Raw genomic sequence first — 25,338 nt, forward strand, 5'->3', positions numbered from 1 at the left:
GGGCTCGTGCGGCGGGGCGGGGCGAGGCCCTTGGGCTCGTGCGGCGGGGCGGGGCATGGCGCCGGCGGCGTCGCCACAGGGGAGGAAGCCTCTCGCTCCTCCCTCGCCGCGCGCGCGGCTGCTGCCCGAGAAGGAGCCGCAGGCGGATAGATGGGCGGCGGCGATTATGTTTTCTCCTCAGCGGCGCCGTTCTGGGGCCGCCTCGGCGGGCCCTTGACCCGGCGCCGGGCTCCGAGAGAAGCGAGGCGGCGCTGAGGGGACGGCCCCGCCGCTGCCTTTCTCCCTCCTTCCGCGTTGCTGGCCCGAGCGGCACCATGCCGTGCACCTGCGGGAACTGGCGGCGCTGGATCCGGCCGCTGGTGGCCACGGTCTACGTGGTGGGGCTGCTGGTGGCCGTGCCGCTCTGCGCGTGGGAGCTGCAGAAGCTGGAGGTGAGGGAATGGGTGGGTGGGGAGGCTCCGTCCGGTCTCTTCTCCTTACCGGAGGGGAGCGGGGCCTGAGCGCCGCCGTGGCGATGAGTCAACGAATAAGAAGAGTGGCAGCCCCCGGGGGCGCCTCTCCGGCTGCGGACGGGGGAGAAAGGGCAGCGCCGCTCCTCCCCTTTTGGCTCCGCCTTGGGTCTCTTGGCTTCGTGGATAGCGCTCCTGAGACAGGCAGGGAAACTCCTGCCTTGTTGACAGCCCTTTAAGGTTGGCCCAGGTCGCTACTCCCCGAACGCGTGGAGATGCAGGGGTGGCCGCGTCCTCCTTTGGGGACTGGGCCTCATCCTGCTCAGAGGACGCGGGCTGGAAACACACGTAAGAGAGATGTACATGTTCTTCTTCCACCCAGCCCGGATATTTCTCGCCTTGGCTGACGTGTCTTTGCCCACGGCAGGCCCAGTCAGCCTCCTTCCCAGGTAAGGCGACGGCAGGCCATTGTTGCGGCCACGTCGGAGCTGGCCGGGCAAGCATTCTGTTTGAATAAACCTTCTGCGTCCTTCAGAAGTGATGTCAGAAAAGAGAAGTGACATCCCCTCGACCCTCTCAGCTGCAGCCGAGCTTGGGACTGGAAGGGTGTGGCCTGGGATCCGGTTGGGCTAGGGCACTGAGAAATTTTACTGGCTTGACCTCAGGCAGTGGACTCGATGGTCTTATAGGAAGTCTAAATGTAGCATAGGTCATGTTTTGCCATATTGGTGAAAAGCCATAGCTTAGGAGTAGAGCTTTCCATACGGGAGGCCCCAGTTTCAATCCCATCTCCAGAAAGGACTGGACAAGGCTTCTGCCTGAGACCCTGGAGAGCCACTGCTGGTCAGTGTAAACCAGCCTTTCCTAACTGGGTGCCCTCCAGATATTTTGGATTACAATTCCCATCATTCCCAGCCAGAATAGCAATGGTTAGGTGTGATGGAAGTTGTAGCCCAGAACATCTGAAGGGTACCAGGTTAGGGGAAGCTGTGTCGACAATACCTGGCTAGATGGGTCTGACTTGGTATAAGGCAGCTTCATACGAAGGAGGGAATAGCAGAAGTCCTAGAACAGGGCTCTCGCATACCTCAGTTGGAGCTGTTGGCAAGGGAGCACCATATAGTGATACAGCAAGAACATCAAAGGAGAGGACTACAGTGTCTGCAGGTCAAGGGAATTCTTGTCTGTATGATGTAAACATTAGTTGGGGTTTATAGAAATTTTCATGTTGTGATGGGGGTAGGAGGAAGGCATACGTTTTCAGCTACCAGTGAAATAAGGGGAGGTTCAGGTTCATCCTGGAAAGATGTTGCCTTTCATATACTAAATAGTATGCCTCAGGATAGGGTAGTGTCATATCCTGCGAGCTCAGAGCAGTAAGCTTGGAGTGGTGTGTGTGTACAGACACCTGTGTTCCTAAAAGGGCTTATAATAGTAATAGATCAGATACATGAGCTTGGAGCTGGAGAACTTAAAAAAACAGAGCACTAAAATAATGACCACAGTCAAAAAATACTTCCCCACACATGGAGAACAATTTCTGAGGTGCATTAGGCATTAGAAAGGCTAACTTCCACTGATTCAGGAAACAGGTGTGTAGATGCTACTTCTCCTGCTTCTTTTTCCAGGATTTCTCACATGGGACTGTTGACACATGGCCCCTGTGTCAGGGAAGGGTTTGGTCCAGCTACTCAGGATCAGGCGTGTATGGATTTTACGTAGCTGGGTGTGGGTCTGATTTATGGCACTAAGTGATGGATGCTTCTTTTCACATGAAAAGAGTGCTGAACCAATGCTTCTGACACCTGCAATTAATATGTGAGTTATGGCAATCCCTGTGCTCATCACTGCTAGACCAGGTGTAACAGCAATTGTTGAAAACTAGCATTGGTAACATCACCCTCCCTCCCCAGCTCCAACTAGGAGTTACCTATTCTGCTGGACATTCCCCCACTTCCTGTTTAGTGCCACTACTGCTGAGGGAAGCAGACACCCAGAAACATATTTTATTCCTACTCAAAGCTTGTAATTTGTAAGACTTGACACTAAACAGTGAATTATCACTGATAATTCTGTGCATAGTTTAGTAACTAGTTTATTTACAGTCTAGATCGTGAATAGTATGTTTCTGGTTCATGGTGCTGCTTTCTGTTCCCAAATAATCTGTCATAGAGAAAGAAAGGTAGTTTATGAAGAAATTGGCTAAAAGAGTTTTACTGCCTCCTCTACTTTAGGCTGCTTCAAGCAACACAAGAAAAAGTAGCTTCTGCAGTTCTACAGCATGTAGACCATATATTTATGGTAAAATTTATAAAGAAGATGCATACATAAAAACGCACTGGAAATAGGCACCATAGAGTTGCATCTTCCAGCTGAATGTTTCCTACTCTTTTGCATACGTGCGTTTTCCCACACAATCTTACTGATAATATGTGGTTGACATGTGTAGAAACATGGGGACCTGATTCTTCCCAGCCCTCAGCAGTACCTATCCTGCTGAGTAGGATCTTACTGCAGAAACAAAAGAACATCTTACATTGGTGCCATGCTGTGAGTTGCACTCTCAAATGCTGTTGCTGGCTCAATTTGTTTAAAGTTATGCAAGCTGAAGCTCCAATATTTTGGCCACCTAATGCGAAGAGAAAACTCCCTGGAAAAGACCCTGATGCTGGGAAAGACTGAAGGCAAAAGGAGAAGGGGACGGCAGAGGATGAGATGGCTAGATAGCATCACGGATGCAATGAATATGAACTTGAGCACGCTCCGGGAGAGAGCGCAGGACAGGAAGGCCTGGCGTGCTATGGTCCATGGGGTCACGAAGAGTCGGACACGACTGAACGACTGAACAACAACAACAGTGCAAGTGTTACTGAAGTTTGGATCTTAAGGAAGTTAATGCATCTTTTATACGTAATTGGACCCTTTCCTGCCCTTAAATTTTGTGTCTAATTACAATTTGCATGTTTTTGTTCGTGGAAGAGAAGACCTATTAAATACATCTGTATTGTATTTTCTGTTCTCATTGTATACAGTAGAAGTGCTTCAGCAGGAGTGACGAATGAATTTTGGTTTTGTGGACTGCTGTATCAGTCTACTGCCACTGTGTCTCAAATTTCCCAGTGTAATGTCTTGTTCCTCTGCTCTTTTTTGTGTGTGTGTGTGCTCAAGGTTGGGATCCATACCAAGGCATGGTTTATTGCTGGAATATTTTTATTGATGACGATACCAATATCTCTTTGGGGAATATTACAACATTTAGTTCATTATACTCAACCTGAGTTACAGAAACCAATAATAAGGTAATTCTTCATGTGTGATCCTGCTGGTTATTCCCTGTAGCAATACAAACACTTTGAATAATTGCAAATGTGTTTTGTTTTGACAGGATTCTGTGGATGGTGCCAATTTACAGTCTAGACAGTGTAAGTATCTTTTTTTTCTAGTTGGTCAGTTTATTGTGTTCTTCTTGCTCTAGAGAAACCAGTTGAATAATCCCATGAACTTCTCATGTTGCTGATTTTCACATCTTTTTGTAAAAACATAATGGCTGTTTTGGGGTGGTGAAATCATTTCTATCAAGATAGAAGCCGAAGGTGTTAATAAGGTATTTGTAAATGTGATGCTTTTATTGAATATTACAATACATTGGATGATAGCATGCTATGTAACTGAAAATAGACATGTATGTCTGTATATAATGTGGACTGTAAGCCCTATAGTTAGGAACTATGTCACTTCTCTGTTTGGTACTGTACCTAACACATAGTTGGCATTATTTAACTAGCAGCAGCCAGGCTGCAATCCAAAGGACATTTAGGGCACAATCCTTTGCATGTTTAGACAGAGCTGGCTGGGGAATGCTGGAAGTTGTAGGCCTTCTCTCTGTCTAAACATGCATAGGATTGCTTGCTTAATTGTTTAATTTAACTTCAATACTGAGATTTATGGTGTGTGTTTAGTATGAAATCTCAGTATAAAGTGCTTTTGTGTGTTCTGTCTACTTACAATTGTTCTTCTTGATAGTGGATAGCGCTGAAATATCCCAAAATTGCAATATACGTGGATACTTGTAGAGAATGCTACGAAGCTTATGTCATCTATAACTTCATGGTATTTCTTTCAAATTACCTGACCAATCGGTATCCAAATCTGGTGTTAATCATAGAAGCCAAAGATCAGCAGAAACATCTACCACCATTGTGTTGCTGTCCACCTTGGACTATGGGAGAGTGAGTACATTTTGTATTTTTCAAACTTGTGTTCATGTCTTACAGTGGATATTGCCTCTTGGATTAGTGTAAAATAATTCTTCTCCCTTCGTGTATTTAAGAGCACTTGTGAACAATATGCATTATTGTCCAAAGTAACTTGGGAAAATACCCTTTACTGACAACAGGATTTCTCAGTTCATCAAAATGATTTGTTTTCCCAAGATCAGTTCAAAGCAGTTAGACATCTTCTTAAAGACTGGTTCGTGAAGGCAGCTCCATTGACTTTGCTCTGACAGAAGTGAATGTTGCTATAGCACAGCAGCTAGATTTCAGGGGTCAACTGCTCACTTGGGTGCTTCCCCCTCCTCTACTTGTAGCAGAATGGTGTGGGGGCTACTGCCTTCTGCATAATACAGCAGGGTGGAGAAGGCAGTGAGCTCTTGCAGTGTCAGTACACTGCAGTGGAAGAAATGGAATGAGATTTTCCTCCCAACCCCTTCTTGGGTTTATTAACTACTAATTGTAGGCTAACTGTGGGTTGTTTAACCCACAATTAACCTATCATGTCTGGGTTCAGCAGTATTCACTGTATAACCTTATTTGTGCCAGTCCAGCCTTGCCCAGCAAGCCACCTTTAGGATTGCTACAAATAAGGTGGCTATGCCAAAATTTCTATGTTTGTGTTAACCATTCCATTTAAAATTCTACTGTTAAAATTCAGTAAGATGCAATCTACTTTTGTTATGTTTATTTGGCACTATAAATGACAAGACAGTGAATGTCCTCTGCTAGGAAATTTGTGCAATTTTCACCTCCGTGGTACTGCACTGCCATGAGATTTGTGCAGTTTTCTGCTCCATGTTACTGCCTTGCCATACCATTTGCATATGTTTAGTGATCCTGCTCACTGCTCTGTAACCCATATGCATATGTGACAACTAGCAGTGGAGACGTGGCAAGTGGCATGGGAAGTGGCAAGCAGGAAGTGGGTGGGGAGCTGAAAGCAGCTGGTGGCTAAAGGAGAGAAGGCAGGTGTTCTTATTTCAGTGTAATGTGAAGTAGCCTTTTTTTTTTTAAAAAAGGTGTTCACTAGCATGATAAGTACTGAAGTGGAGGCCATTGACAAGAGAGGAATACGGGTATGCTTGGCTAAATTTCGGAGAGGCAGTCTTGCTCTCTTGCACAAGAGGGCAAGTCCCCCCAAATAAAAATTTTAAAACGCTGGCAAATGTGTTTCCATGTGTTTAAGGGTTTTGAAAATTATTTTCTTTTTATGATCTGATGCCAGGAGGAGGGGGAGCCAAAAGCGGTGGGCAGCTGGAGGAAAGAAGACATTTTGTGGGTGGGTGTTCTTACTTCAGTGTAATGTGAAGCAGCCTTTAAAAAAAAAAAGAGTGCACAAGGCAAGCGCCAAAATGGAGGATGAAATTGACAAGAACATTGACAAAAGGGGGATATCAATATGCTGGACTATATATCGGAGAGGCAGTCTTGCACTCTTGCACAAGAGCACAATTCCCCCCCCCCCCAATAAAAAAAGTAGCTGGTAACCCCTTGGTAGCTGGCATCCCCAGTGGTCCAATTGCAGAAAGGGTGCTGATGTAGGGGCCAAGGAAACAATGAGTTTTGCCACAAATACGCCTGGGATACATGCTGGAGCTGGAAGTAGGACTGAGGGGGACTTAGGGGGAAACAAGCCACAGAGTGCCAGGGTTAGCGAGAAGACAACCTACCCATGGTGGCTTATTTGCAGGATAGCTTAGCGTGACATGCAAACCTGTCCACTATAAGCAGTTACGTGGAAGTGAAAATGGTTTGGTTCAGACATAAAGGAAAACTATGGCTTCCCACTATGAGAACAACCCACAGCGAGCCTTGCGCTATCAAACTCCCGACTCCCCTGTTTCCTTTTGCGTCCAAAGGAGAAGATTGAAAGCTTTTAGGTTTTGGTTTTAAACTAAACTCAGTTCCCCATGATATCCAGACTAAGTTTGGGTTTGTTTAAAATGTGGTCTGAGGACAAAGTAGGATCAAACCATATCTTTAGATCCTGGCTTCTTCTCAAGCTGTCACTTAAAACGAGACAAATTTGCTTAAGATCACATATCATAGGGACATATTGTTAGTTTTAAAATTGAAAACAAAAGCTTTCGATATCCTCCTGTTGCATGAAAGAGGGACCCAAAGCTCTCAGTGTTGCTTGATTTTACAGTGGGTAACCATAATTTCCCATTATGAATGTACCAAACCAATGGCTGTCTTCAGACAGTTGTCCAAGGCTTCATAAACCAAGGCTTATGGAGCTGTGGCCCAGTGCTATGGCTGCATGCTCCTTCCTGGCCACTTCTTCCTGTCACATGCCAGTGTTGGCCCAAAGATCTTGGCTTGCATTAAGTCAGGGTCCCCTTGCATCCTAACCAGGGAACTCTGGCTTCATGTTGCTTAACAGATCCTGGCTTATTTTTCTGTTTTGATAATTACTGTAGAAGCCAGGGTTTTTCTGCTGCAGCCAGTGTGCGAGGAAGAAGGGAGAGGGAGCAGAGTGCAGCCATGGCACTGGTCATCTGTCTGAATGCAGTCAGTGTGTTTCACTGAAAGTAATTTGAGTTATATATGTAGGATGAGTTCTAAGTAATGAACAAAATATGACAGTGAAAGAAAAAAAATCTATAAAACTATATCCTTGCCTGACTAGGAAAAATGTATGTCAGTTTTATGGGGTATTGGTAGAAATAGAAATCTAAGGATGCCACCTTCTTTCACATATGGTGCAAATATAGGTGGGTGAAAATATATTGGAAAAATATTTTAAATAGAGAAATATTTGTGTATGAAATACCATTAAGACATCAATAGTTCTGTTAGGCTATCTAAAAAGGACTATGAGAAGGAAACATCAGGTATTAGTTGACAATTTGTTACTGACAGCTAGAATATTGGCAAATTATTGGAAGAACAGCTTGCTTCCTAGTTTGGACAAATGGATGAGAAAAATAAGGCAGATGGTGTTCATAAAATAATATATCTTAAGATGTTTGTGGGATGGGAAAATAATCTCAACTGACTAGTTTTTGGGTAACATGGGTCTTTTAATTAATCACTGGAACAAGGTTAAACTTGGAAAAAATGTCCAACAAGAGGTATTAGCTATGACTTAATATTTGGACGTATTTTGATTAGAAAAGGTGGTGGCATGTAAATGTTGGATTATTGTTGCTGTCAGTTGTGTTAAATGTTTATCGATGTATGTCTTAAAAATATATGGCATAGTTTTAACCTTGTTCTCATTTAACATTTGTACTGTGCAAGAAGTTTGTACTGTTCTGTGTACTAGTGTTTTTGTAATAGAAGTAGAATATGCTGTTGCTTATGTTGCTGTATTAAACTTTCTGAACTCATTCTGTCTCTTCTGCAGGGTGTTGTTGTTCAGGTGCAAGCTTGGTGTTCTGCAGTATACAGTTGTCAGACCATTCACCACTATTATTGCTTTGTAAGTATGAAGAAACATATTTTTTTTCTTGGAATGCTATGTATAGGTATATTGTTTGCTGTTCTTCTTTCCATTATCCTGCATCTTTCTGCTCTGGTAGTTGTGCAGTCACCTTATTCTCTCTCTTCTAGCCTTAAAGGCCATTTGGCACATGGCAGCACTATAGAATTGCCACTCAGTTTACCTTTCCTTGTAGCTTCAAAGGTCTACTAGCTAGCTCTTTAAGAGTTGAAGTGAACGTGCTGTGTAAGTGGAACACCATGGAGAATAATGCTGCACATAGCTTATGTGCAAGTGCATCTCTGAGGTATTTGCTTGGAGGCAATTGCTATTTTCCCCAGGTAATTGGCAACCTTGGTTCCCAAATAGATTTAGATCTGAGGATACCCAAGTACCTGATCTCAATGAATTATATCTGAATACAACACAGAGCCTGATCCAGAACTCCCCCTTTTTTGTGTGCATAAAAATTTACACATGTGCAGTAAGGCTTGCAAGGTATTGCTGTGTTGAAAAAGTAATGAAAAGAGTACATGCAAACAATCAACTATAAAGATGTATTATCTGGATATCTTTTAGGAAATCACCTGCTGTTGTAAGTTTTGACATTATCCTGAGAGAGAAATTCCTAGCATCTCTAAATGAAAAGGAATTATTGTGGATTTATTGGATATAATTTGGGAGAGGTTTTTTTAACATTAGAACTGGTGAAACCAATAATCAAAATCTACAACTTGTAGGATGCATTAAAACAGAAAATTCTGATCACTGGAAATATTTGTCTTGCCCTGCCTATTCCTGCCAGTTGCTTATGATTTTATATATCATACACTGTAATCTTATGCATATTTATTCAGAAGCAGGTCCCACTGAGTTAATGAGATTTCCACTGCAGTCATAGTCCATGGGTTTTCTGAGCAATAGTTTGTCTTAAACTCTTTCAGAATCTGTGAGTTGGCTGGTGTATATGATGAAGGAAACTTTAGCTTCAAAAATGCTTGGACCTACTTGGTTTTTTTCAACAATATATCCCAGCTTGTGAGTAACAAAACTGTAGTTCTCTGTCTGTGTTGGTGTGAGGTTAAATAAGTGTTTTACTTATGTCTCTCTTTTAAAATTCAACAATAAAGCTATGCAGGCATTTTGACAAAAATACCTCTCTCAAAATATGAGGCGCATTTACCTCTACATACCTATTTCTTATGGACGAAAAGACTTGTATTGAACATGAAGTGAAAACTAATCTTGAATTTCCTAGCTTTTAAACTTCTAATTTATTTGTATTTTAGTGTAATACTGATTTTATTGTATATATATTTATCTATATTGTAAGCCACCTTGGGGTCGTTCTAATTGAAAAGTGGAGTATAAATACTCTAAATAAAATATTAAATACAGCTGTGTGAGTATAATAACTATTAAATGGATAATATCTAACCTTTTATGTCTGATTAGCCATTAGTCACACTGAGAGCCAGTGTGGTGTAGTGGTGAGAGTGTTGGACTGGGAGCCGAGAGATCCGGGTTCTAGTCCCCACTCGGCCATGGAAGCTGACTGGGTGACCTTGGGCCAGTCACAGACTCTCAGCCCAGTCTACCTCACAGGGTTGTTGTTGTGAGGATAAAATGGAGAGGAGGAGGATAATGTAAGCCACCTTGGGTTCCTTGCAAGAGGAAAAATGGTGGGATATAAATGCAATAAATAAAAAAACAAAAATTATGTTACTGAGTCAATTAATGGGTCAAATGAAAAAGGCTTACTCAGCGCAGACACCATAAACCTGAAAATTTGGCTTCTAGAAATGGGCTATATTGGCTGGCTCACACATGAAGCGATGATCCTGGATGTCCTTCATGGAGTTGCCTGCAAGCCCAGTAGGATTGGGCAAGAATGCTAGTAGTAATATAGCAGATGTGCCTTGGCTCCTTGTTAGAGTCAAATGTCCAATGCTGTGTGCATAGTACATGTTTTTGCTGTGTTCTACCACTGTCTCTGGAACATGTTTTCACACATGTGCCTGGAGAAAAAACTGAGGAATTTATCTGGAGAAAACTTACTGATAGCGCTTTGAAGTTCTGTTCACACTTATTGAAAGTCTTAGGCTGCAATCCTGTGGCTCCTGGGAGGATGTCCCAGGGGACATAGGATTGCTCGGATCTCCCTTTTCAACAGTGAAAAGCGGATCCATCCTCAGAGGGGGAGATCCAGTCTCGGAACCTCCTTCCCATCCCCCATGGAAACTTCAGTATCTGTTACCTCCCCTATGTTGGAGCTCTGGTATCGAGAGAGGTGGGGTGGCTTGGGCGCATCAGGGCAGGCTTTATATCTGGAGGATCGCCTGTGGATATCAAGCCTGTCCCCCATCCCAAAACATTCCCTCAACACCGGGGGAACTTTACATCAGCCCTTGAGGTGGTGTAAATAATTCTTCTCCCATTGCAATCAGTGGGAGGGAAGTAGTGAGATTCTCCTGCTCCCACTGAACAGGGAGGGAGAACACCACTTCTCCCTTACTTGCACCCTGCCAGTATGAGCCTGGCACAGCTTTGCATATATCGGAGGCTCTGACATCAGAGCTCTCCAGATGTTCTGGTAGAATTGCCCTGTTAACAGTTGAAAGAAAGATTTTGAACCTTGCTGTACAGAAAATTACAGCCTAATAAGGATAAGAGAGGCTTTAGTTTTTGCAAGAAAAAAGTAGCCCTACTTTTTAGATACAGCCTACCTGCAGAAATATAGTTTTAGATCTTTGGAATAAGAATTGAATAGGCTTCATATATTCTGAAGTTTTATGGTAAGGCAAATAAAACTGTCCAAACATATTTGGGAGTTCTGGTGTATTGGCTAAGTTAAATTGACTAAGTGTTCTCCTCCTCTATTTTAGTTTGCCATGTACTGTCTTGTGTTGTTTTATAAAGTACTGCGGGAAGAACTGAACCCAATCAGACCTGTGGGAAAATTTCTATGTGTGAAGATGGTTGTTTTTGTTTCTTTTTGGTAAGTGAAGTACCGTGTAAACTGAGTCTTTTTGTAAAACCTGTGACACAAAAGTAATATGGACATCTGTAAATGTTGTTGCGTTTGTCAGAAACCATATATTAATATACTGAGAAGTTGTGTTTCTGACTTTGTTTAAAGTGCTGAACAGCACAATCCTTTGCATGTCTACTCAGAAGTAAATGCTATGAGTTCAATGGGGCTTACCCGCAAACGAATGTGCATAGGATAGTATTCGGTGTTGTACAATAAAAAGTCCAACCCTGCCTGTATATTTAAATTTGCCTTTTATATTATATAGAAAGTTTTCATTTGAATTTAAAATACCTAAGGGTGTGATTAGCCAAAGTTTAAGTGTTTTTTTAATCCAATTTATTCCAAATGGAGTTCTTTAGCATGCCCATTAAAATCTATGGGATTTAAAAATGCTTACAGCTTTTTCTGGATTGTTCTGCCGTGGTAGTGGCTTGGAGCTTCCCAGAAAAGGACAGACAGTTCTAGTTTCTCGTTCTGAAATCCACCTCTCAGTCAAGAACACAATTTCTCCAGAGGTTCCTTTATTCCTGCTGATGCACATTTACTATTCCCACCTGAATGTGATGACTACAGGGCTTACAAGTTCATATTTATTTCTAGCACTTTACTGATGTGCTTTGTGATCTTACTGTCTTTCAGATCTTAACATTTTTGGATTTCTTTTCTGCCTTGACAATGCAAGCTTACTGGAATTTTATACAGAGCCTGTCTCTAGACTATGGGGTGTGGGGTGTGGTGATATCCTGATCTCTTCTGATAATGTCAATTTTTTAAATAGGCAAGCTGTACTTATTGCAATGTTAGTGAAAGTTGGCGTTATCTCTGAAAAGAGCACATGGGAATGGCAAACTGTTGAAGATGTGGCAACTGGTCTACAGGTAAGTAGGAACGGCTGTTGTAAACATCTCTCCCCTCCCACCCCCGCCTCCAGTCCTTCAGGACAAGTAGGAATGGGCTGATTGGCCTTTAGAGCTAAAGACTTATGAATACACATAGCCACTTGTTTCACTTACTGGGTGAAACAACTCCATTGCTTGAGTTGTCCTACAACATGTAGTTACAGACATGCAGGTAAATTTATTTGAGCTTGTAATCTTAAACTGGTATTCCAGTGGAATGACTTAGAATACCTAGTTTTACTAGTACTATATTGCTAGCTTACTGGTGCATCTCTGGCCTGCATGGCTGCGCTCCAAGAGTCCTTGCTTTTTGGCAAATCTAAAAGAGGAGCTTCAGTTGATTGCTAAAATCCTAGCCTATTCAAACTATGAGAATAGAGTTAGCTGACTGTGTCTTTGTCCATATACTTCCTCTATTCGGTGGTATAGAAATGTAATACATAACTATGCTGGTGTATTGCATGTTAAGGTTCTGGAATGCTATTAGTCCATTAAAAAAGGGTTATTTTGACTAAAATGGTCTCTAGAGCTGAAGGAATTTCTGTGAAAAATATATGAGATGCCTGTAATTGTGGAATTAAATAGGAGTGAATTCAACTTTCCTTGTTTCAGGATTTTATTATATGTGTAGAAATGTTCTTCGCTGCAATTGCGCATCACTACAGCTTTTCCTACAAACCTTATGTGCAAGAAGCTGAAGAAGGATCATGCTTTGATTCCTTTCTTGCAATGTGGGATATTTCTGATATCAGGGCAGATGTATCTGAACAAGTTCGCAATGTTGGTGAGTCAGAAATGTAAAAAGTATCATTAGCAAACCATAACTTAAGTAAATATTTTGAGTCCTTTCTGATGAAGCCACATGAGCAGCATTTAAAGTTGTTTTTACCATTTTTCTGTGAACTACACTGACTGCGTTTGTATGACATGACAACACATCATGGCTGACAAGCCACGATGGGTTGTCGTGTCATGTGAGCCTGGACCTATTTCTGCAGGGTAGCTTGTGCGTGGGCAACAAGCCACCCTAACAACCTATGCATTGTTGTAGGGGCTGTTTTACCCATGATAGGTTGGCATGTCATCCGAACCGGCACATGCCACCCCGTCATGGATAGAGGGTGATAAGAATAATTTTTATTTTGCTAAAAGATCATTTTTAGCTTGTCTGCTATAACTAAGAGCAAAGGTCAGACGTACCCTAGCAATGGGCCTTAAGAAAAGGGGAACCTAAGAAAAGAAACGTGGAATGCTTCCATAATGTGCCAGACATTTCCTGGAACATATTCGCTCACTTTGCCAATTGTTGCTTTCTAAATTTGCTAATTATTGAGTCTGTAAAAACTCTGCAATACAGCAGCCCTACTTTAGAATAATCATATGATTAAGAAACTGCTGTGAATAGCAGATATTAGATGCCATATATAGTGATATACTGTGGTCCTCAGGCCATTTTTTTCCTCAGGTATATGAATGTGTTGTTCTGGAAGGAGGGTTGTTGTTTCCCCTTTGTTGGCAGCCAACCTTCATGCATGAATAAAGGATTTGTGTTAACTCAACCTTGACCTCCAGCCTCATTCCTTATTGAGCGGAGAACCCGACATGGGCAGCGAGCAACTCGGCAAGAGTGGCAGAAATCCCTGCCGCTCTTCCTGAGTGCGGCCATGATCAGTCTTTGCGACTGTGGCCGAGCTGCTTCCAGTGCACCTTGCCAGTGACAGCCCCTCCAGCTGTGCCCAAATGGCACTTTAGAGGGGGCTGTCACTAGCTCCCCCGGCTCTTGCCAAGCCCCTCATTACCACTTGGATTGTGACCCTGGTCACAGTCAGATCCTTAAAAAAAAAACAAAAAAAAAAAACGGGGGGGGGGGCCTTGCACAAAAACGGGACCGGCCCTGTGAAATGTGTGCAAATGCCCATTCATTCACTCCTTTATTATTGGTTTTTCAGAGTTGTGCCGTTGCGCAATTCCGACTGTTAGAAATATACATGCTCGTCTTGCCTGGGCCCTTGTATATTTAAACTGTCAAACAAAAGCGGTTACTGTGATTGGGAGCAAAGTTGGGTGGCATGCACTTTTCTATGAAAACCTGGTACTGCCAGCTTAGGGAGGGGTGGACTATGATGAGAACATCTCTAAGAGCTGGGGCCAATCTTTAAATCCTGGGGATGCCCTTGAGAAGTGGGTAAGGTTAAGCACTTTTCTCCACCCGTTACCTGCGCAACGTAACCCACTTTGCAAGGGGATCCCCAGGATTTAAAGGATGGACCTGACCATTGGGGGTGCCCCCCTTCCAGTCCACCCCTCCCCAACTGGCAGCAACTCTTCATATAAATGTGCACGCCGCCCTCTTTTGTCTTAGCTGCGGCTATGTTTGACAGTTGTCAAAGGAGCTGTTAAAGGTTGTTGCCGTCAGTGCAAATGGGAGAGAAAAGGGGGGTGGTGTGTAGATTTATGTGAAAGAGTCTGTCAAACTAGAAGCGGTTACTGTGATTGGGAGTGGAAAGTGAGGTGGCATGTCAGGCACGCTAAAAAACATCTGCTAGGGATTCAGGCAAATGCATATTCTTAGCAGGGCAACCCCAAGGCAGCCCTTTCAGCCCTGGGAATCCCCTTCCTAAAGTGGTGACCTACAACCTGTTTCCCCACCTGTTAACTGTCAAAGGTTGCCAAACCAGCCTCTATATGGTCTAGTCTTGCCTGTTAACTTGAATGTTTGACAGCTCAAACATACAAAGGTACAGGCACAGCAAGCCTGTATATTTCCGACAGTTGGAGTTGTGCAAGAGTGCAACTCCCAAAAACCAATTAAAAGTAATAAAAGGGGCATTTGCGCACATTCCATGAGGCTGGGGAAATGAAAAGAAGCACCCAGCTCTGTTTTTGTGCAAAAAAAAAGCTCCAACCACGACCGGGGGTTCAATCTGAGCCGGGACAGGGGACTTGGCAGACAAGACAGGTTCTGCTGCCAAGTCCCCTGGGAGCCAGCTGGAGGACCAAGGGGGAAAGGAGGGAGGGAACAACTCAGTATGAGCCTGATTGTTGGGTGCATAAACCCACACGGTGTAGCTTGTCATGTGAACTCACACAGTGTCATCTATGAAAATAGTAACTCTTAAAATTTCTTGTCTTTAGGGAGAACAGTTTTTGGCCAACCAAGAAAAATGTTTTTTGGTGAGGACCATGAACAGAGTGAACACACAAGTTTACTGTCATCATCCACTCAGGATCCAATTTCTGCTGCCTCTTCCATACCATCATCACCTGTTGGTTACTATCAAGGGTTTGGACATACTGTGACTCCAACAATGCCTCCTGAACTGACATCTGATGGCTTGTGTAACTCTGCAGAAGAGAATAAGAATTCCCTTGTTCAAACAGAGAAGTCTGTGGATAAAACTTAAACCTCTTTTCTGAAATACGTTATGGGATTTGCTTAGACATTACTTGCTATGTTTGTTTTCTGGCCTTGGAAACCCCATTCTTCCCAGAAGAATGTCAGCTGTGCCAAGGAGCGTATAAAACAAACAAGACAGATAGTTGGAATTCCATTTTAACTAGTGAATCTCTGAACTGTAAATGAGTATATTGTACTATTCTGAAATGAAACATAATGTAAGTTTTAGTGCTATAATATAGTATTAAATCAACATTTGAATTAAACTTTTACAATAACGGAAAATACTTTATGGAGCATATGATATATGTATCTGAAAAAGATTTCAGGCTTTTAATGAAATATTTACAGTAAGATGTATAGCAAAAGCTGCTTGGTTCAAAAACTTGCCTCTTCAGAATAGGAGGAGTGAGGTAGAAGGCCTCTGATTCTTATTCAAAGTGATACTTACCCATTCCAGAATATGGTCTCTTAACACGCCAGAATCTTTACAGAGTTGTTACAGATTTTAGCTGGGGTAGGGTCATGAAATTATCCCCATAAGAGCAGTGGCATGAATGCTGTGTAATCCAGTTAAGCACAAGTGCTTGGATTTAAGCACTGTAGGTCCCATTGGCTTGAAGCTTTATTGTTACTATGTTGTGTATCTTGGCCTATGCACTGGAAGTTGCTCTAGAATGGGAGTTTTAAAGCTTTCTAATTAGTGTTATAAAATGGAATAACGATTTGTATGTTGAACGAATCAGTACTCTTGTATTCTTACCAGTCTCAAACACCTCATGTAGGTTTTTCCCCAATAATATCTCAAATAGTTTGTGCTCCTCTATGATGTCCATACCATTTTAATGCCTCTCTTTAATTCATTGTATATTTGCCTTCTAAAACCTTCAAGTAGAATCAAGGAATTACATAATATTAACAGATGTCAGATACAGATGTAAGATACAGGAATGTAACAAATTCGTATCCTAAGGACTTTATCACATATCTGATTGATGAAGTGGATTTTTCTGACCCATTATCACATTTCTACCTGCATTGCATGCTTGCTGTCTTACCTACATATAAAAAGCTGCAGCAAGGTTTGCATTTTAAGTGGCATCTTCAGAAAGAACTCAAACTATTTTCAATGTTCGGATGTTCTCTACAGGACTTGAGAATTTGACTGATTCTGTGGCTGTTACAGTGAACTCATCCTACAAGTGCTTTTTGCAGTGCTAGTGTGTTATGTAAATACTTGGCCTTATTCACTAGGCTGCATATTTTATGGCTACGTTTAGTGTGTCCTTGAGTGAAACTGGTTAAGGGGGCAAATTATTCATTGCCTTTATTGTATATAAGCAAATAAAATTTTATTTAAACTCATTATGTAGTGTTGTGTAGTCCTCTAGTGCTGATGAGAAAATAATATTCTTGAGCTATTCTTAATAGTACTTTTTTAAAAAAAATTGGGTAATTGCCAAACTCTGGGAGAAGCACTTCAAACACCATGTCCACCATGCCTGGATCCCCCAGATCAAGAAGCCAAAAGGTAATGCTCAGTAGTGGTATATTTTGACAAATACACACAGATTTAGCCCAGGGAGAAAGAGAGAAAAGACAGTCTTAAGAGGTGTGTTGCCCTCTAGCAATAACCTTCTTGGAGACTTCCCAGTCCTGCTTTTCAACCAGGTATCCTTAAGGTATGTCTCTATCCACTGGAGATGCTTACTGGTCCTAGACTTGTAGAGGCTATAGGTGTTCTAGGTCTAAGTGTCATGCCCTGACTGTAACTAGGTAACTAGGTCATGGACTGGGGTTCTCTGTGCTCTTTCTCTTCCCCTCTTTTGTCCTCTGGGACTTCATTACCACATCTCCTGTCCTTTTCTCCTTGCCACTGTGTTCTCTTCATCTTTTCAGGACTGTGTCTTCCTCTCCCTCTCCATTCTCCACTACTCAGCTGTTCCTTGTTGGCAGGATCATCAGTGGGGTGGGTCCTGAACAGGCACCATTTGTGTATTGTAGTAGTTGCAAGCAATGCTGTATGAGTGCCCCTGTTCCATTCCTGGTACAGGAGGAAAGGAGGTTCCTGCTGGCCAGCATCTCTAGGCAAACAATAACACTGTCTACTTGACAAGAGTATTTAACATGCATGAACAGAACTACTAGAATCTAGCCTATTTGAACTCCCATGACTTTAAAAAGCTAACTGGGAATTTAGAAACAGACTTTAAATGGGGAAGGATAAATAGGTCTGGTGCCACTTATTCTCCAAATTTTTTCAGCAGCTCTAGTACCATAGCTCCAGGACTACCTTTTTAAAGTTAGTTTACAAGTAATTTGGGAATCCCATGGGTGCATATGAGATTGAGGACTTTTGTAGATGGTGCTCCTAGCTGGCAGCCTATGTTTGTTACATGAAATGGATTTTTAATGGAGGCTGTCAGACTACCAAAATGGCAATTGAACTATGTCCAAAACCACTACATGCCATGTTTTTTTCACTTTGTTCCCCAGATCATAACTGGATATAGCTGAACCAGAACTAAAATACCTTTTCAATCCATGTGATCTTTTAAACTAAGGATTTTTCATCCTTTGTAAAGCTAGTTACTGGATCTATATTTACAAGGTTTCACAAAAGAAATGCTAGAACTGGTAAGTTGGACTAGGAACATTTCAGTGCTGTAGTATGTTATATGACAAGACATTCTGAGGTTTTCTTCTAGAAGATATATAAGATTTGCCAGCCCCCTAAAAGATAATTCCAATAAGTGAAGAGTTTTGCTTTTTCCAGCAAAATGTTGTAGATCTATAGGAGGTACAGCATTGTCCTATATCACTGCCCAGCTAATTTATCATTGCTTTATTAACCTTCAAAAAGTGAGACTTGAAAAACAGGTATGTTCTATAAGAATCCCTTTTTAATTTTATTTTACACTAATTCATACAATAGTTTTCCAGAAAGTAAAGCATAGGAAAGAGGATGGGTATTGTAAAAAGTTATTAATCTCTAGACATACACAGACTGTCAGGCTTCCAGGCAGGAATTCATTTTTTTCCTCAATTCTTGTGGGTCCATGGCTTTGTTTTTGGTAACAATCTCAGACACATTATAACACCTGAGGCAGTATAAAACTCCTGCTAAAGTTATATTGAATTGCATAATAGCTCAAAATAGACTTAAACACTGTGGGCCATGATGAACTTTTACATATAAATAACTAAATTTGGGCTTCTCTTGACGTTTAAACATACTAAACCCAAGAGTAGCTGATGGCAGTTCACTGCTTCACTGTAATGCTGATGTTGCTTTTGTGATAGTGAATGCTGAGCACAAGTTCATTTCCTGCTTGAACTTGAATAGGCTTATCTAATACAAAGGCAGCTTGTTTCCAGTGGGAGGACCTGCTTGATGTATCCAATACAGTATCTTCATCCAAATACACATGATACCAAAATGGAATACCAGTCACTTGACCGGATTCACAAACCTCTACCTACAAAAGTAAGATGTTCATATTACTGTACAGTAGATCAAATTTTCCATGGCAAAAGCAAAAAGGTGTGCTTTTATCAGTGCATTTGCACCTTTTTCAAACAAAGAGGTTTTTACTTTTAGCAGTATGGTATTTGTCTTTATACAGTTTGTACTATCACGTAATGGGGATTAAACTTGCTTTCTGCTTATTCTACAAGAATGGGAAAACTTAGCTTCCCCCGTTTTCTTTTACATTGAGGGAAGGAGTATGGGTAGCACTTCTTTCAAGACACTGTGGCTTTCTGCTTAAAAAGGGGGCAGTTTAAATAAAGCATAATATAACCTAATACCAAAAATATTAAGCACTGAACATGTCAGAGCATTCTGTAAAGTTAGTACTTGCACTTAGGTTAACAAATGTAAGATTTTTTTGGTTTTGTTATGTTTTTTGTATAAAAAAATTGACTAAAAAAAGAAGTAAGAATGGTGGTAGTAAACTTCAGCAAACAGCACCTACTATTTTATGGATTTACCTTAATTTCTCTACTAGAGCTGTTCAAGTATGGATTCATGAGATCCACTCGCAGAAGTTCCACTGACTTGCTTAATGGCATGTATACTAGTGTGGACAGATCCAAAAAAACACGAATAGGCACCTGAAATAGAATATGTCATGTTTTAGGATTATTTCATTGCAATGTATTTCCAAAAGCACAGCACAGCTTTAAAAAAAACCCTCCCTTCCTTCCTGACCTGGGCACATATTTCTAGGCTTTAAGAATTTGTGTGGATGAAATCTGTGGCATTATCCCACACAACAGTATCCCTGTATCTATATCATGCTGATGGTCCAAGATGGCTTGTGAGTCTCCACAATCCAGGCTTTCAAGGCACCATGATACAATTAAAGACATTATACCACTTTTCACAAGATAGGAATTTATGGAACACCAGGCATATGTAGTATACTTAAAAACCACCTGCCCTCTTGACCAATATAAGGTTGTCAGTTTTGCTCTGGAACGAACTACTGGAATTCACAGAATTTTTCCTAGAATCATAGAATAGTAGGGTTGGAAGGGGTCTACAAGACCGTCGAGTCCAACCCCCTGCTCCATGCAGGAATCCAAGTCAGAGCATCCCTGACAGATGGCTGTCCAGCCTCGTCTTGAAGGCCTCCAGCGTGGGAGAGCCCACCACCTCCCTAGGGAATTGGTTCCATTGTCGTATTGCTCTAACAGTCAGGAAATTTCTCCTGATGTTCAGCCGGAATCTGGCTTCCTGTAACTTGAGCCCATTATTCCGTGTCCTACACTCTGGGATGATCAAGAAAAGATCCTGGCCTTCCTCTCTGTGACAGCCTTTCAAGTACTTGAAGAGTGCTATCATATCTCCCCTCAGTCTTCTCTTCCCCAGGCTAAACATGCCCAGTTCTTTCAGTCTTTCTTCATAGGGCTTTGTTTCCAGTTCCCTGATCACCTTCGTTGCCCTCCACTGAACTTTCTCCAGCTTGTCTGCATCCTTCTTAAAGTGCGGTACCCAGAACTGGACACAGTACTCCAGATGAGGCCTAAGCAGTGCTGAGCAGAAGGGAACTAGTACTTCCTGGGATTTGGAAGCTATGCTTCTTTTAATGTAGCCCAAAATAGCATTGGCCTTTTTTGCAGCCACATCACATTGTTGGCTCATATTTAACTTGTGATCGACAACAATTCCAAGATCCTTCTCGCTTGTAGTGTTGTTGAGCCATGTATCCCCCATCTTGTAACTGTGCATTTGGTTTCTTTTTCCTAGGTGCAGAACTTGGCATTTATCCCTATTAAATGTCATTCTGTTATTTTCTGCCCAGCTCTCCAGTCTATCCAGATCACTTTGAATTTTGTTTCTGTCTTCCAAAGTATTAGCTATCCTGCCCAATTTTGTGTCATCTACAAATTTGATCAGCATTCCCTGCACCTCCTCCTCCAAGTCATTAATAAAAATGTTGAAGAGCACTGAGCCCTGCAGTATCCTGCTCGTTACCTCTCCCCAGTTTGAGAAGATCCCACTGATAAGCACTCTTTGAGTCTGATTCTGTAGACAACTGTGGATCCACCTGATTGTTGTTTCATCAAGCCCGCTTTGAGCTAGTTTGCTTAAATGTTACTTCTGCCAACCTTTAAGTCAGATGCCTTTTTCATTACTGTGAAATAGTGAAACATTCAGGCCTTGATACAGAGAGCCTTTGATAGGTGCACAACCAGTGAGACTTGATATTTTTCTTTGATAAGCAGTCCACTGTGCTATGCTGCAAATTTCTTTTGAAACTCCTCATGCTATATATGGTGCTGTTTTTGATTTTAAAGGCAAAGGGTCTGCTGGACATACAGAATTGACATGGTTATCCTCTCAACTGTGGTCTTAATACAACAACATTACAGCTTTATGGCACGTTCATTTTTTGATCCAGTGTCTTAAACTGCATATGGAAGCATGCAACTTATTTCATACCTTGAACTGGTTGATAAAAGGTGCAATGTTGAAACCAAGTGTGGGATCTGTCCCTTGAACTGCAGTCTCAAGTACTAATGACCTTGATTCCACAAGCATCCCATACATCTTCACATACTGTGGGAATATTTTCCCTCCAGAATGAAGCAAACACCTATACATGAAAAATACAAAATTGTTAACGGTCAAAGCTATTATTTCACATTGTTCTCTTTCAATGGTTTCTGATGCTCACCCTTTTTAACAGCAAGAGAACAGGTTCACCCTTCCCCAAATAGTGTGCTGAAATGAAGAAAGTTTGGGTGGAAACCAGGAGTAGATTTTTTTGTGAAAGGGCTGTGAGTTCACTTTTGATACTGAAAACAAATTATTTGTCTTAGCCATGTTCCTTAATTCTGCTAGGTGTGTATGCCTGCCATGAACCACTATTTTGCATCTGGTGGACCTTTGTGTTTCTAGTAGAAAACGAAGTAGATCTTCAAAGCCTGAAGTCTGTCCGCTCCTGATTTGGGCCATCAGTTAGAAATGTTTTGTTTAATATACTTAGCATGGTTTTGAGCAACAAGAATGAGTGGACATTAAGAACCAACCCTTATCTTATTTTAAAGTTGATGTAAACTTTTGTCTAAGAATAAGCCTTTTAAGATTTAAAAACACAAAAAGCAGCTACAGCAGCTTTTTCTAATTTTAAAAAGCACAGAGTGACCAGCCTATCATATATGGTTCATTGATGAGCAAGTTCAATTTCAAATAGTCTTTTGGCTAGCTATCACTTCAAATTTTGATGCATTAGTCATATAACAAATACTTTATGAATGGAGTTAAATAAGACATAGGAGCATGGACTGTATATTATTACCTGGATATTGCTGCCTTTTCCATCACATCCTGCTGAATTAGACCAGAAGTCTCTATGACATCCAAAATTATAATACTCCATGATTTGTCAGATTTAGGTCTCTGTAATACCATGTTTTCATCCTCTAGATGGCCAAGCCAAAACTCTAACGTTTCCTTAGGAAATCTGTTGGCTTCTGAAATCAGATTGAGAGCTACTTGATGATGTTTTTTTTCAACAGAGCTGTATGCCTTAACTGGCCCAAATTTGCCTGCAATTACTGGCAAAATGGAAAAACCCTCTGATACATCCAACACATACAGAGGATCAAAAGTCACAGAGTTTTTGCTCTGGTTCATTTCAAGGTTCAGCTCATCACTGTGGCTATCCACATCCATGGAGTGCAATTGTTCATGGATGCTTAATGATGACAGCACTTTGCCTATTGCAGCTTTAAAACATTCGTGATACGGCAGATTGTTAAGTAAAGCAATCTCAGTGGATTCCAGCCTGCATTCCTGCCACACACTCTCCAGTGTGCTTGCTGTTTGAAGGCTGGCCAGAGCACTGCAGAGCTCAGCCTCACTGTTGTTCTCCCTGAAGATTTTTTCGACATCCATCCCATATTCTGAAGTCACCAGTGAAATCTTTTGGATCCTTAAATAGCAGTCTTGGCAGGATACTTCCATCGTAATTGAGTCTCCAGTTTTCACAGAGTGATCTGTAAACACAAAAGGATGAAAAATTAAATGTACTATTTTTCCTTCACTAGTGTTGCTCAGGTGTCCTTTCTAAAATGCTCACTACCTTGAGACTAGCTTTGCACGTGTTGCAGAACATACATTACTTGAACCACCTCTAGTGCTGCTCCTGCAGCATCTGCCAAGCAGCTTACAGGGATGGAAGCAAAACAGTACTGGTTGGTTTCTTAAAGCAGAAAGCATAGTTGAAGCCCGTTTTCTTACTAGAAATTAACAGTGCATTCCTAAGCATCTTTACTCATAAATTAATCCCTTTGATTTTAATGGACTTATTTCCTAGTAATGGGTTTAAAACTGCAATCCAAGAGCCACTGAAATAAGCCTGATTTACTTGAGTAAAAATGTGCTTGAAGTTGCTAAGATCCAGCCACCAGAATGAGTAAGGTTTCCCATGCTTCACAGCTCCCTGTTTACCCCCTCCCCATTCCCCTGGATACTCAACTCAATTCCCCAATCTCCAGCTGCAAAAATCTTGCTTATCTCAACTTTCTCTACTTATGAAGCATTTTATAACTGGGAATCCTAATGATGTAGGCTGGCAAAGCTTCTACTGACTGGACTTCATGCCTACAAATTTGATTTATTTATTAGATCATGTAATAAAATAGCATTTCCATATATGGGCTGTTGTGGAATTTCATTTTTATACCATTCTGGATAATAACATAAATGTTCCCCAAGAATGCTACCTGGGAATGATGAAGGAAAGCAAAGGTTTTGCTCATTAGTTTTCTTCTCAAACCTATAAAACACATCACCCATATCCTTAAAAGAAAATACATTTTAATGATGTTGTAAAAACAAAATCCCAAAAACATACCAAGGAGGCCTTGTATGGGATAGACTGCCTGTTCCCAACAGGTGTCCTCACTTGGACTAGTAGAAAGTATATGTTCATCATCGAGTTGTAGTGTAAACCAGACCACAATGGCATCTAGTATTCCTCCTTTAATAACAGGCATGTTGATTTTGGATGGCTTTCTAGTTGCAAAGCTTTTTAGCTCCTGATCAAGAAAAAAAACCCCCCCACAGCAGTGAAATATGGTTGTTTCTTATCCTGTTTCCCCCCAAAACATACTTTATTTGCTGAGTGCCTATAATTCTGAATTGACGTTCTTTGATTCAGGTTCATGTTTGCTTTATAATCCAGCTCAAGTCTAGAAATGTATAGAATTTAAATGATTTTAATAAACAGTAGTCAAACATGCAACAGTCGAATAGTGTATCATCTGTAAACAAAGTGATTTTATTAAAGAAAAAATCTAAAAGTAATAATTGTAGCATTTTCTTACAATTTGGCAGTAGCTAAATTTCAACTCTGCGTATTACGATATGATCCATAAATTCCGATAAATGGGTATGCTCCACTCCCCAAACCATCAGATAGCTGAGCTTCAACAAACACCAGCAATTGTACAACAGCTCTTAGCCAAATGATGCAAGAATGTGCTTGCCCTTGCTGACTTCAGGATGCAAATGGTCCAAGCAGTTGAACCAGCCTTAGTGTCAGTTGTATGGTTACTGGGACATACAGTATCTGGGATCCCAGGAATACTTGGTGTATGCTGAAATTTGGCTGTCACCAGCACTGTCTGGGGGTGAGTGGAAGAAGATTGTATAAATGGGATGGGGCTTCTGGACTGCATCCATAAATGCTATAATAGTTCCTACAAAGCCAGTTGCAAGGAGACAGGAAAATAAAATTAAAGGAATATATGCTATGTTCAAACAACTCCAGTGTCCCTTTCCTACTGTCGAATCTATCTCTTTGTATTCTCAAAGGGTGGGGGATTTCTCCCCATTCCCCCCAATAAATAGTTTCACGATGTGCAGATGTTAAACTCAGAGCACTGATGAAGTCCAGAGTGAAGTGTCGTTGTTTGATGGCTCAGTCCTCCTGCCCTTCCTGCTACTCAACCATTTTATATTTCCCAAGATGGCCTTTTTATTCCTGATCTGCTTCTCATTAGCAAGACATTCTCCTTTCAGGATTCAATGACGGCTCATGCCCTTTACAGAGCAATTTCTGCACAGAAGTATTAAAAAATTAAACATCTTTAACAGCCTAGACAGAACATACCATAGATCTATCCAAGTTCAGCTAAGTGCTTTGCTTTTCTCCTGCTATTCATCTTAGATGTCAGTTAAGGTGAAGGTAGAGTTATTGATTCAGACCATGATAGTTCTTATCCACACAAATAGCTAAAAATAATTTCCCATATACAAGGGAATGTATTTTAAGATTTTGCCTGCAAATGTGTCAATTTGTACATAAACGTACATAAAATGTACACAATATCCTGAAGAAT

General features: G+C 41.4%; 2 protein-coding genes across 8 annotated transcripts in view; one reads left to right on the forward strand and one right to left on the reverse strand.

The window, feature by feature from the left end:
* Positions 1–16,846, forward strand: TMEM184C (transmembrane protein 184C). 3 transcript variants are annotated; one of them, XM_084856228.1, is made up of 10 exons: positions 1–431; positions 3,618–3,748; positions 3,835–3,871; positions 4,473–4,678; positions 8,076–8,150; positions 9,095–9,188; positions 11,036–11,148; positions 11,963–12,062; positions 12,696–12,867; positions 15,219–16,846. In XM_084856228.1, the coding sequence occupies exons 1-10, from the start codon at positions 315–317 to the stop codon at positions 15,485–15,487; spliced, it is 1,314 nt and encodes a 437-aa protein (XP_084712354.1). In that variant the 5' UTR covers positions 1–314; the 3' UTR covers positions 15,488–16,846. The 3 variants fall into 3 exon arrangements, with proteins under 3 accessions (XP_084712354.1, XP_084712357.1, XP_084712356.1); XM_084856230.1 differs by lacking the exon at positions 1–431 and adding an exon at positions 625–898; XM_084856231.1 differs by lacking the exon at positions 3,618–3,748.
* The window catches only part of PRMT9 (protein arginine methyltransferase 9), a 20,211-nt gene continuing 11,371 nt past the window's right edge, over positions 16,499–25,338 (reverse strand). For 4 of the 5 annotated variants that reach the window (XM_084856223.1, XM_084856224.1, XM_084856226.1 and 1 more), the window contains 5 exons: positions 23,850–24,033; positions 22,290–22,989; positions 21,431–21,584; positions 19,474–19,596; positions 16,499–18,959 (listed from right to left, as the gene is read on the reverse strand). In XM_084856223.1, the coding sequence (XP_084712349.1) occupies positions 18,744–18,959; positions 19,474–19,596; positions 21,431–21,584; positions 22,290–22,989; positions 23,850–24,033 (1,377 nt within the window). In that variant the 3' untranslated portion in view covers positions 16,499–18,743. Of the gene's footprint in view, positions 18,960–19,379; positions 19,597–21,430; positions 21,585–22,289; positions 22,990–23,849; positions 24,034–25,338 lie in introns of those variants that run through there. The other variant, XM_084856227.1, reaches the window with a different exon arrangement.

This window comes from Heloderma suspectum, chromosome 5, assembly GCF_057233095.1.
Source record: "Heloderma suspectum isolate Gila_16-S chromosome 5, 16-S_ref, whole genome shotgun sequence".
NCBI classification, from domain to species: domain Eukaryota; kingdom Metazoa; phylum Chordata; class Lepidosauria; order Squamata; family Helodermatidae; genus Heloderma; species Heloderma suspectum.